Raw genomic sequence first — 12,583 nt, 5'->3', positions numbered from 1 at the left:
CTCCCCAAAACCATAAAACTTACTTTAATGGCCACCACGTGACCGTTTATGGCCAGTGAGCCTATCTGGCCGCGCTCTGGATGATTTTTACGATCTAATTCATAGACAAAACCCCCCATTCATTTAGCACCCAAATGTCAGAGAGCCAGAATCGGCCCTAATAAAGTTTACAGCTGAAAAAGTCGAGCTGATTCTCCGAGAATAGCCCATGAGTCTGTGCGCAAAGGGGACGCCTGGCCATGCAGCCGGTTAGTGGCCAAGGACCCCAAAACACCCCCATCTCCAGAGCAAGGTGAGTGAAATATGAAGTTTTCATTCGAGGGGGACCTGTTGAATTCAAGGATTTGATTTGACAATTTTCTGAAAGCTCACTTAAAGATTTTAGACCAAACAGCAAGGTCTGACTCCTCGCTTCTTTTACGCGGTCGTGGCAAATGCGTAAACGAATCTGGATTCCACAAAAAAGTTCACTCAATATAATGTTGCCGTTCCAGTAGAAAGTTTATTATGGCCATCATCATCATCATCATCATCATCATTATTATTATTATTATTATTATTATTATTATTATTATAGTATATTCTTGACTTCCAGTCTTTGAAAAACATTTACAAAAAGCTAAACACGATGGAGTTATACACATAGGCAATGCGATTTACTGTGGGGAACCTCCACATAAAACAGCTATGAGAAAACAAAGATAAAACTCGTTTTACTCAGATGTTGCGTCCAGGTGAACAACGCAAACAGCAGCAAAAAAATAATACAAAATAAAGATGCAAGGCACAGCTATACTGTACATACAAGACTGAGTCTGCACCTCTGTCCATACATGTGTTTACAATGCACACAATGACCACACAAGGCTCACGCTCTGCTGGTTCTACTTTTGGAAGCAAGTTATCTGACAAATTGATACAATACATCACACAAATAAATACATACATATACAGTACATATAGAAAACGAAGGCTAAACAGCTCAACCTCAACCCTCTTTTTATTAGGCTGGTATTGTTCTTATCACACAACTTTTACTGGATTTATTTGCGGTGAATAGGTAGCATTTCAAGCGTTTTTCTTTTTTTTCTTTGTCTGAACAGGAAATAATTTAAACAAACATTTATTTTCTCTCTTTTTCTTCTAAATCTAGACATAACTGTACATAATGTATTTTTTTCCTTACATAAGCATTACCACGGTGGAAATAAAGAGTAAATAATATTAAGGAATATAATGGGACAGTTGCTGGACATACAATGGGCTCAAGTGGGATGTCCCTTGTCCCGCACACGGCCCGTTCACAAGTCTCTGCGCTTTTTGAATTAGGAGGAGAATGTGATATGACAATCTTTGTTTTATTTTTTTTATAGTGCTCGTTATCAGGGGTAGAGGAGTGAATATCAAGGCCTGTAGCCTCCCCCGCCTGCAGACGCCATGTTCATGCTCTTCAGCTTGTTGTCTTTCTTCCACTTCATCCTGCGGTTCTGAAACCAGATTTTGATCTGTCTCTCTGAGAGGCAGAGGGCATGGGCTATCTCGATCCTCCTTCTGCGGGTCAGGTACCGGTTGAAGTGGAACTCCTTCTCCAGCTCCAGGGTCTGGTACCGGGTGTATGCAGTCCTGGCTCTCTTACCCTCTGGTCCTGACAAATCTTTTTACATAAAGAGAGTGGGAAACACATCAGATACAGTAAATGTAAAAACAAATAGTGCAGCAACTTTGTTTTATTACAATTCTTGCATTTTTTAAAACGTTGCCTGTTTTGGTTTGTGGTTTTAAAGTTGGAACATGACTAAGTAGATCCCTTAGTTATTGCAGAAACAACCAGTAGCGTTAGTAAGATTTACACATTTTCAACTGCACCTTACGAAAAGTAATTCACATGGTCAACTTTGGGTATTTGACCTTAAAATAAATACAGTATATTTCATTACAACAAATTCTCAACGTCCAGGTTATATCGAAAACATTTGAACTGACTTTAAAGTTATATTTTATCTCATACAATTATTGCGTACCTAGTCTATGGTAACAGTACTGAACAACACCAAACAGGTGAGATGCGCATGGCGCCACATGCCCCTTTGTATAGTAAACATATTTTCTACTAAAATAATCAAAATCTGTGCTGTTTTGATAACATTTAAAACGTCTCAATAATATATAAACACAATTACACCTTAACCCAGCAACAGATCTATAAAATCAATACAACATTACTAAAAGAAAAGCACTTTACCATGATTTATGTGAAGTTTTCTCATCCACGGGTATATCTGTGGCTGTGATGAGTCGGTGACATTTTGAGGAGTTGTTGGTGCGCTTCCCGTAGGTTTCTCTTCCTCGAGGGGGGAAGATTTGGACACACAGTCCCGGCTGAGCAGCAGCGAGCCTCCGTTAGAGCTCGAGCACGGGGTGTTTAAAGAGTTTTTCACGGCTCGGTGTTGAGATTGAGTTTCGTGGACCGGGGAAGAGGTGGCGACCGAGGAGCACGGTAGTGGGTCAGGTGGTGGCGAGAGAGACGGTGTCCTGTTGTTGCTGGCAGACTGGTTGTACCTGACCGGCTCCACCGAGGGTGTTGTCGCCGCTGAATGACTCGGGGAGTAGCCTGGTGTCTGCTCGTCGCCCACAAAGTGTCCGGTACCGGTCCGACCAACTGTTAGGTCCATCCCGTTGTAGCCATAGCCATACCTGTTCGAGTGCATGGCTGTTGAGTCTCTGTATTGCTCGTTTTCCGTATTATGGTCTCCATAATTATGTAACTGGAAGTCCGCGCCATTGGGATACCGACCGCAGAATGAGTTCACAAAATAGGAGCTCATTTGTTGACAATTCCTCCGTTCGCTCGTAGTAAGTATTGTTGTTGTTTTTATAAAATTCAAAGATAAAATACTAAACCTGTGTGCTTGATTTGTGGCTCTTATGGTTTAGCGCGTCCTATAGCACCCTTGCACAATTTATGATGAATTATGGAAATGAGTGGGACATGGACTTGATTCTCTCTTACGTAGGCACCCAAATATGGGGTACGGCATAGTATCACGTGCTTTTGTTGACCAGTCGTAAATCCTGCTTGGTGACCTCCAGAGGTAAACTCGTGCACGGAGGAAATACTGGGTGGGATGAGAAGGGAGCGCGCCCCATGCGCTCGTGACTATAGGGCCAACTCTGAGCTACGGTTTGGGTGTTTTGAATTGTCGTGGTGCGCCATCCTCTGGCCAAACTGGCGCACTGCCTGTCTGCGGAGCTCTGTGAGGCGTGGGCTCCACACGGGGTCATTCGGAGGTTAACGACCATTGCGGCAAAAACCAACGGGCTCCTAAACAATACAACAAGTGACATGCTGAGCGTGCAATCTCTGCGAGGAAAGTGTACAGAAATAATTCAATCAGAATCTGTTATTCATGTTATGATGAGGTGATGAGTGCAAATAGTGTGCGCAGTTAATAGAATAAAAGCCCATTCAAAACAGGGCTGTGTTTTTTCTCTATAGGCTACACTTTTTTTTATAATCATAAAACAATTGAAGAGCGACTAATGTGGGAAAATGTGAATAAATATTTCGGGTAGGATAAAAGCTAAACATCACATTATCGAATATTAACACATACACTTCCATTCGAGGCCTGTACTTTATGCCACGTTGAATAATTAATACATTTAAGCATAGGCTATGCACACACGTAAAGCCACGATACTGTCTATTTTAGGCTATTTAAATGTAAAGATTTCCAACAACAAGCTCTCCAATGATATAATAAGTTGTTGCGTGTTTTATTACGCTTTCGTATAAAAGCAAAACCTCATTATATTGAATTGTAAACACTCAACATCTTTTCAATCGTTTTTTTGTGTGCTTTTATGCTTTGGATATATCAACAGATCGAGAACAAAACCCAATGTGCTCTATGGGCAGCTTGGTGTCAAGTCACCGTGCAATTTATAAAAACAAGAGACGGAATTTGAAGTTATTGAAAAAGGAAATATTCGACACAATGAATGGATGAAATGGGGCCAAAATGTTTAATGTAAAATTATTTCACGCCTTATTCAGATGATAATGAAGAGTTTCGATATTTGCATTGTGCCATAATGCATCCATTCGGATGGCTGAACGTTATATCACAAAAAGGTATCATCGTAGTATTTGATGTTCCTTTTAATGCGTTACATCTTTTTATGATATACCATTTTTTGTGATATTGCCATAAACGTTTTAAAGCAATTGTCTCATCGGTCGATTACAATACAGCAGAAGCATGAGATGGTTATCAATACATAATTCAAACTTTCAGGGAAAACGTTGCCTATACGTTAGAAAAAACGAAGTAGTTCTAGCTCTAAATGTACCCTGGCCAATGCACACATTATAAATCATCTACTATTACCAATGTTCACCCTGAGCAGGAGTACAAAATCAGAAGACCCGCAAACAGACACGACGCCTAAATGGTGGCATGACGCCTCGTCCGTTTGGTTTTCTCTTTGTGGAATTTTTATGGCACTTTCGTCTCTTGAAGGCAGCGGCTTGTCCTTTGCTTTCTTCAACATGCTATTTCCCAACAGCAGCCCCTTTACACAGCACAAGCCCCATCATGTGTTTCTGACAAACATATGAACCAGAGATTATTTATTCTGCTACAGGTATGTGCTCCCTTTGCGGTAACAATCCCCCAGAACGCACGGTGTGAGGAAGGGTGAATACCCTGCTCACAAAATCCAGTTGGCCCACACTAAGAGATGACCTACGGGGTGTGTGTTCAGTCATGCTCCAACAGCTGATTTATGGCTGGCCAATGGCAACAAAGTTCCCACGAACATTATTTCAAGCCAGGGACACACCCAGGAACTAAATAAGGAGCAAAAAGAAAGGAGATGAAAGAAGTGAGTGCGCACTGTTGTCAAACAGGTTGGGCTGGGAGCGAGGGGGCCAAAGCTGCAGAAAACAGGAGGGAAGTGCACTCTGCAGGCACCTTTGCACACATACACAACAGCGTCTTAGAGTATAGCAATTCAATACTTACTGAGAATATTTTAATTTCACTTAATGCCTAAATTACGCACGGCTGTAAAAACGTATTGAACGCACACATGCAGGCTAATTATTTAGATAGAAACGTGATAGAATACGAACAGCAAAGCGATCCTCAAAAATACTGGAGAAAAAAACGATTGGATATTGAAAGCAAGAGCAGTCAAAGCAAAGCTATTGGTTTTGTGAATTAGCCTACAATTGTAATATGTAGATTTCGGATATGGACATCAATGCACACCATATTTGATTAAAGTAACTATACATTCCCTTTTGCAGGATTCATCTTGCAATAATCTGTCCATGCTTTGAATTTAAATCTTCAGAAGTTGATCGACTAGTAATTTACCGCAAGAAACAAATTACTGCAGTGTCTCAATATTCTACATTGGGCTCGCTAAATGCATGCAAAGAAACATCGTCTGAATTCGATTGGAGGGAAGCATCTGTATGTTTATTTAAGGTCATTCATGCGATAAAATAATCCTGTTTTTGTCACTGAAAATGTGCCTGTTTATAAATTCAATGTGCATCATCCAGCATGCACCTGTGTGACTAATAACACAGTAAAGCATGGTGCATTTAAACACACAAGTTAGACTTGTCTCTCCAGCCTGCACTGCAGGACATTTGCAGCAAAAACGGACAAAGCTGCAACCAAAGCAACCCCAGTGTGTCCACAGGAGGGCGTTAAAGAGCACCTCTTTTAGATGGCATCTGCCTAATGATTTTTGCATCAAAAAGTCCATCCACATTCAAATCCAACAACAAACAAATACGGCATAGAAAGCATGCAAAAGCCAACAGGAAGATAAAGCAGCACTTGTGTTAACTAATTTCCGCTTAATCAGATATTAAGCTTCCGCAATTGAAATCATAATCAAATCAAATAACATTTAACCATGTCTTCCAACCGGTGGATATTTAACCAGAAAACAATAAGTAGCAATACTTGAACACAACTGTATTATTCTAAAGGTTGATCATTGTAAATTGATAGAAAAAGCAAACGTTTAATACGTTTAATTTGTCTTACCTTGTGATGGTTTCTGCCTGTGAACAGGGGGAGGTGAGGAGAGGGAGTTGGCAGGTGCTGACGGCCGGTGACGGAGGGAGGTATCCAGCTGAGTCCCTGGACGGAAACTGGGACTCCTGGGGGTCAGTGACGCACCGGGGCTCCGTCCACCCATCATGCCCAAACGACAGCAGGGCACCCTCAACGATCCAGTCATGACACAAAGCAAGCTCCTGCCCGACCGAGAGAAAACTCCAAATTCCAAAACCGGTATAAAACTGTAGAAGGTCGCTGGTGGAAAACAGCCGCATGGAAGCCCGAGACCGTTAAATGAAAGGCAGCTCTATTCCGCTATTGGAAATTATATATAAAAAGTTCATGTTCATGGCTCCCTGCCACGTGACAAGCTGCGACCAATGGGAAGACGAGTCGGGTCGTAAAGTTGTATTGCCAGGTTGTAAATTTTCATAAACAACAACGGATTTATGACCCAGTGCTGGAGGAGATGGGAAGCGAAGGGAGGGGGGGAGAAGGGGGAGAGAAAGGAGAAGGAAGGGGGCAGGTCACCGTGAGGCGCCATCTTACCGAGGACAGAGGGAATGCAGAGTTCAACAGCAATTTCCCTTCATCTGCAGCCTGCCCCATCTCGCATCCTCATAGTTCACATTCCCAAACTAAAGTGTTTACCTTACACTCATAATGGACTGCAACAAGTTTCATTACATGCAACCTGATATTGGCGTCAGTCAACAGCACTGACTGGAAGCAACATATTATTACTCAACCGGTACATGTTATTATGACTGATGATTATGATCATATTTGCTGTGGGTAACTTAATATTACATGCAAACAAATGCTTGGTAATAGAAAAAGCATGTAATGTCATGCAAATATATTTTCATTTTCATTATTTAAAACATCCCCAGAGGTATACGGTTTTTTAATATTTATTGGTTTACATGTTACTTATAGGCTACAACTAAACGTTGGCACTAAATATGTATACATCACAGTTTTTGCACATTTTGAGTTTACTTGTTGTACACGAACAAAAATAAATGCCTTTATAGGCTGCTAAAATGTACTGCTGTTAAAATAAAAGTGCATGCGTTTATTTTTGTTTTAGCATTCACAGACACGTAGCTATCAGTCATTTAACCTGAACATATTTCTTAATGAAAAAGGCAAGAATAGTTTTATAATTGCATGGATAAGACTTCAAACGTTCACGTGAGGGTGTTGCAATAATAAGCTATAGCTGACTTTCCTGGAATCTGAGGTAGGTTACATATGAAGGTCATATCAAAACAAACACAGTTATGGGATGTATGAGGGGCAAATAGTAGCCAGGTGTCGAAAACAGGCACATTTACATTCTAAGTGAGTTATATTTAAAAAATAACACTAAAAAGTAACAGTTACTGAAATATACAGAACCATCTAAATCACAGTTGGATGCATTTAACTAACAAGACATTTATTTGTAATTCGCCTACTCAAAATAAGGCACATATGCGCAAAAATAATAGCCTACTTGTTTCATAAAAGTTGCAATAGTCTGTGGAGAAAAATACTCGAATAGGTAGATTCGTTTATTTTACAATCAATTTCAAATTGCGCTGAATTCATTGTGTCGGTTTTTTAATGCGAGCAAGAAAATGTGAAACATAAAATAGGTAGTCTTTCGTTAAGGAATGTTAATTCAGTAGATAATCAGGTTACATTTTCTTGCATATTTTTAAAAAATATATCATTTGGATAGGCAGTTCATATCGGTATTTCATGCGGAGCCTTATTATGTATTTTGGGTTTGAAATAGTGGCATACAGCCTACTGTTAAATGTATATTACATTATTGCCTTCAGCTGTCGTGTAATTAATCAGCATACAGAGCTCTGAGTGCATGAATGGCATGGTAAACATTTGGGATATATCCCTTACGCATTCTAATGTTGTGGTTCTTCCATTTAATCCTCTGTCCGTGCATGTCTTTTGTTACTTTGCAGCCGTTTCTGACTCCAAACCGGGGCTCCGGGTTTCACCAGCTTCGGGCTCTCCGGCCTCTGGAACCGCCTGGATACCATCGTCCTTTTCCCCGGGGGCCGGCACCGGCCCCCCCCTTATTGTCCTTCTTCCACTTCATCCTGCGGTTCTGAAACCAAATTTTGATTTGCCTCTCTGTGAGGCAGAGGGCATGGGCTACCTCGACCCTCCTCCTGCGGGTCAGGTACCGGTTAAAGTGGAACTCCTTCTCCAGCTCCAGCGTCTGGTACCGGGAGTAAGTCTGCCGTCCCCGCTTTCTGTTCGGATCTGTAAGATAAAATGCACTAGCTCTGTATCACTTCCAATAAAACATTTGTCTCGACATGTATGAAATGTGACGCTTCATAAAGCATTTATAAACAAATTAAAGTGGTGTTGAAATTGATGACGACAATAAAAAACGTGTAGGCTTACTTGGAATTATTGTGGGGCTCATTAATTTAGTTGTGACTGCGCAATTAATTGTGTACATTTGTACATTACACCTAACCAAATACACACTCATACGAACACACTCCTCACATCAGTAGGGGATATTATTATTTTTCAAATGTCTCTGCATCTATTTAAAGTAGTCCTGCTGGGATACTTGGTGCATGCCTCCTTTGAAACTCTGCATGCTTTTCCAATTAAAAGCCAGCGATGCTCTGTGCACCTGGAGCCATAAGTAATTAGATTACAGCCTCAACACCTTCACCTTCAAAATTATAACAAATGCCAATGATCCAAATTATTTTCATTCTAAATCCACTTGACTTCTTTATGTAACAGACAATACTGGTGCATATTGATACAGCAATGTGCATAACAAATAGTTTTAGAAAATACCAGAGCCTCTGCAGTGCAGACCCAATTAGAAAGGAGCTGCAGAGTGCAAGAGAACTGATTTACACAACATGCCTTCTTTTTTACAACCACAAAGGGGAGAAGAGGCTATAAGAGTAATAGGAGTGCAGAGAAACCCCCCAGCGGCAAGGTCTCTGCGTACTGAACACACAGAAGCGCTGGCCAAATGAATTTATGGCTGCAGAACTCATTAGTTGCGCAATAAAAGTTTTACGATTCATCCCATGCAACACCAATGGCTTCACGAAATTAATTGAACCACTAACGGCCAATGTAAGTATCCCAATGTTTTGTAAAAGCATTGACCTGAGGGGCTTTCATATAGCATATAAGAAACAGATCAGCAAATAGCCTACCTGATCCTCTCATCCAGGGGTACATCCGGTATTGTTTGTCCGGCGGCGAGGTGAGGGGTCCCGGCTCCGGGTGGCAGCAGCTGTCGGTGAACAGGCGGCTCTGGTCAAACAGGCTGCAGTGCAGTGGGTGTGCGTCCTGCCCCCGGCCATATCCCGAAGTAAACACGGGGCGACTCTGGTACACTGCATTGCTGACGCTGTAAACTCCGGACAGAGACGGTGCAAAGGCGATGGCCGCAGCTGTGTGAGCCGAGCCATAGTCCTCTCCACTGGGTCCAATACTGCAAGAAGCCCGCTCCACGTTTGGGAAGAGAGAAGTAGCCGTCGTATATTTACTAAGAAGACCATCCACATAATAAGAACTCATATTTTTTCTCTCTGATTTGTTGGCCCAGAATCCTCAGTGTCGTTTTTACGAGGTAGCGTGATATATGACAGCAATACAGCCTAGATTTACACCAAACCCCATTTTTACTCTGGACCAAAGAACTCATCCACGTGGCGCAGGCCTGGCAGCTCTCATCCAATCAGCATGCATACAGGGGTTTCATTATGGTGCAGGACTGCAGAGTGGGATTAACACTTCACACACAAACACATACATGTAATTACACACGAGAGAAATTCTCACAATCCCACTGATCTAGAGGTAATTTAGGTTGTATAAGGTCATGGGCTTTTGTCATATTTCGTAGTGCACTACAAATAATCATCTATTTAAAAGATGTATTCTTTTATTTGTGTTTACCATCGTGGAATACATTGTGCCTTCTTGAAGGTAATAATCGACACACACTCGTTCATATACACTAATAAACAATACATAATAGCTGGATATAATATAGTTTGATATTCGAACTAAAAATATAACAATTCCGACAGAAGGTGATTTTCATTGTTACTCTTCTAAATTATAAATTGGCCTACAGTCACTTGCTAAAATATTTTGATTATATCATTTATGTAAAAAATATCGGTAGAGAAATAATGCACAATGCAAGTTTCTATTTTTAAGTTTAAACAAGATAGTGTTGAATACTTTCTTCCAAAATATGCTTCGAGATTTTCTTAGTTGAGAATTTAGAAACATTATACATAATATTTTATTATAATAATAATAATAATAATAATAATAATAATAATAACACCTAATTCATCCTCCAAATTTGCTTTATTTTTAACGGCTTAACAATGTTATCTCAATAAATTGGCATAAAGCATGTCTTTAATAAATACGCAGAGTTACAAGAAAGCAAATGGTTATAGTAACAATTAAAAATAACTATTCAAATTTGAAAAATAATAATGGATAATATACCCTGAATTTTCCAAATATTTTAAGGTAAAATATTGATCGACATGGAAAACTGATTGCGTTATTATGTGTTCATAATTAAAATGGTAAACCCCTTATATATTTTAGGACATTACAAATACTTATTCATGTTATATTTCATCTAACTATTGCTTTACTATTTCTACTATTACAAGTTCAGTTTGAAATTATTTGCGTCAATTAAGCCGTCGAACCCTTAAAGAAATAGAAACATTGAACAGAAAGCGTCCTATCTGCAGGGCATGCTTCTTCTCTGCTGAGCCATAGGCTGGAGAAACAGTTTCTGCACTGAGATTGTAAAAAGGTGTGAAATTATTTGCGTGGTCTCTTAAAAAATGTTACTACAGTTTGTTTCCCAGTGCAGGTTCATTGGGAGGAGTGTTAACAATGGTGGGGTGATGTTGTGGAACAGTGTCGCCACCATCTGGGGACTTGTGGGGACTGCAAGGTGGAGAGGCATCATGTGCGCAGGCGTTGTGTTTTTCTGCTGCAATCAAGGATTAAATACAAGATAAAAAGGGAGAGAGACATATCTAAAAATGTAGCAGTATATTTCCTCGGTTGTGATTTTATCCAAAGTACCGATTTAACAGAAATGTCCAGATGTATTTTTGAATAAGCAGTAGGCCTGTCTGTGTTTGGAGCTAGCTGCTGGCTTTATGGCTCTTTCTCCTTTAGGAAGGGCCAAGCTAAGGAGCAGAGGGCGGAAGGTTCCCAGGTAGAAACAAAGGATCTCTCCAAATAACCATGAGTCCTGAACGTCCCCGTCGGGGAGAGTCCAATAAAGCTGATCATTTCCGCTCGGCCTTTTGTCCAGGGTGCAGTCCCACGTAAAGAGAAGAAAAAACAAATGGGTGCCATTCTGGAAACGGCCTAATTGTGTCTGGACGGCCATAAAGCCATTACAACTGGAATGCCAGACAGTGTAGCAGACCAGGCGTTTTATTGCACTGTCTCTGCTCGAGTCTTTGAAGTTTGGGTCCATCTGCGTCCCCTAACGCGCGTCACAACAGCACTCCAGTTAGTTTGACTAAAATCCTATTTACCCTCTAACTACAGTAATCTCCCAGTAGATGTTTTGTGTTTAAGAGAACTTAACAACCTGGTGTATGACAGAAGCATGCTGATCGAGCATCAGATGTAAAGCTCTGCAGCTAGCTGAAATGTGATTTGTTGCTTCTCGTATTTGCTATGTCCTTGTGCCAAATATTTTTTCCAACATGCAGAGACTTGAACCGGCCTTGCAAACGTCCTGTTTTAAAGGTAGAACTCTTCTCTAAAACCTTTGGTATTTTGAGGCCAAGCTGCCTTTTAAATCCTCTGAGTTGTTATATTTCATAATTGTAGTGTTGTAGATTGGTTATGTCGACATGTGCTAATGATGGAGCTTTTTGCTGAGCGTCCTTGTCATATCTGAGCTGAACAGCAACACATCGGCTGCATTATTTCGGGCTTCAGCTGTCGAAGACCTCGATGTCTTTTTTTGTTTTGTGTCCTCTCGCCTCGCAGCGCTTTGCACCCCATAAAAGGTTATAGCGGTAATTGTCTTTTATGGCTGTATACAGCTAACAACATCCTCTGCCAAGACGAAGCTCCGTCCCCAATCCAGGAACACGCACAAATTCCCCTTTAAGTGTGTGCGTTTATATTAGTGTTGGTGTGTTTTGGTGTATGTGCTGCAAAATGGAAAGCGTTAACAGTTTTTAAAAACACATTTAAGATGTTATTTAATTTTATTGGGCCTAATTCTCCATAAATGAATGTCCAATAAATGGATATTTCTTTATTGCAAAATGAAAATGATTGATTGATGTTATTTATATATTGTAGAGTGTGTGTGTGTGTGTGTGTGTGTGTGTGTGTGTGTGTGTGTGTGTGTGTGTGTGTGTGTGTGTGCGTGTGTGTGTGGGGGGGGGGGGGGGGGGCGTGATATCTAGTTGACAGCAATA

General features: G+C 40.7%; 2 protein-coding genes and 1 long non-coding RNA gene across 3 annotated transcripts; 1 reads left to right on the top strand and 2 right to left on the bottom strand.

Moving 5' to 3' along the window:
* Nucleotides 1-144: 144 nt before the first annotated feature.
* Nucleotides 145-8,497, top strand: LOC117563041. Its single transcript, XR_004571649.1, has 3 exons — nt 145-292; nt 6,099-6,320; nt 8,060-8,497. It is a non-coding gene; the product is annotated as an uncharacterized LOC117563041 (long non-coding RNA).
* Nucleotides 478-4,426, bottom strand: hoxa5a (homeobox A5a). Its single transcript, XM_034241174.1, has 2 exons — nt 2,243-4,426; nt 478-1,654 (listed from the first exon to the last, which is right to left on the bottom strand). Exons 1-2 carry the CDS (start codon nt 2,823-2,825, stop codon nt 1,404-1,406), a joined length of 834 nt encoding a protein of 277 aa, XP_034097065.1. The 5' UTR covers nt 2,826-4,426; the 3' UTR covers nt 478-1,403.
* LOC117563040 (homeobox protein Hox-A7-like) lies at nt 6,983-12,549 on the bottom strand. The gene is given in 3 exon segments (XM_034241177.1): nt 6,983-8,171; nt 8,173-8,363; nt 9,299-12,549. Coding segments are annotated over 3 exon segments (681 nt in total). The 5' UTR covers nt 9,666-12,549; the 3' UTR covers nt 6,983-8,048.
* Nucleotides 12,550-12,583: the final 34 nt, after the last annotated feature.

The sequence above is a fragment of the Gymnodraco acuticeps genome, unplaced genomic scaffold (assembly GCF_902827175.1).
Source record: "Gymnodraco acuticeps unplaced genomic scaffold, fGymAcu1.1, whole genome shotgun sequence".
In the NCBI taxonomy this organism is placed as follows: domain Eukaryota; kingdom Metazoa; phylum Chordata; class Actinopteri; order Perciformes; family Bathydraconidae; genus Gymnodraco; species Gymnodraco acuticeps.
Note: the sequence above shows the minus strand (reverse complement) of the source record. Positions and strands in the feature narration are given on the sequence as shown.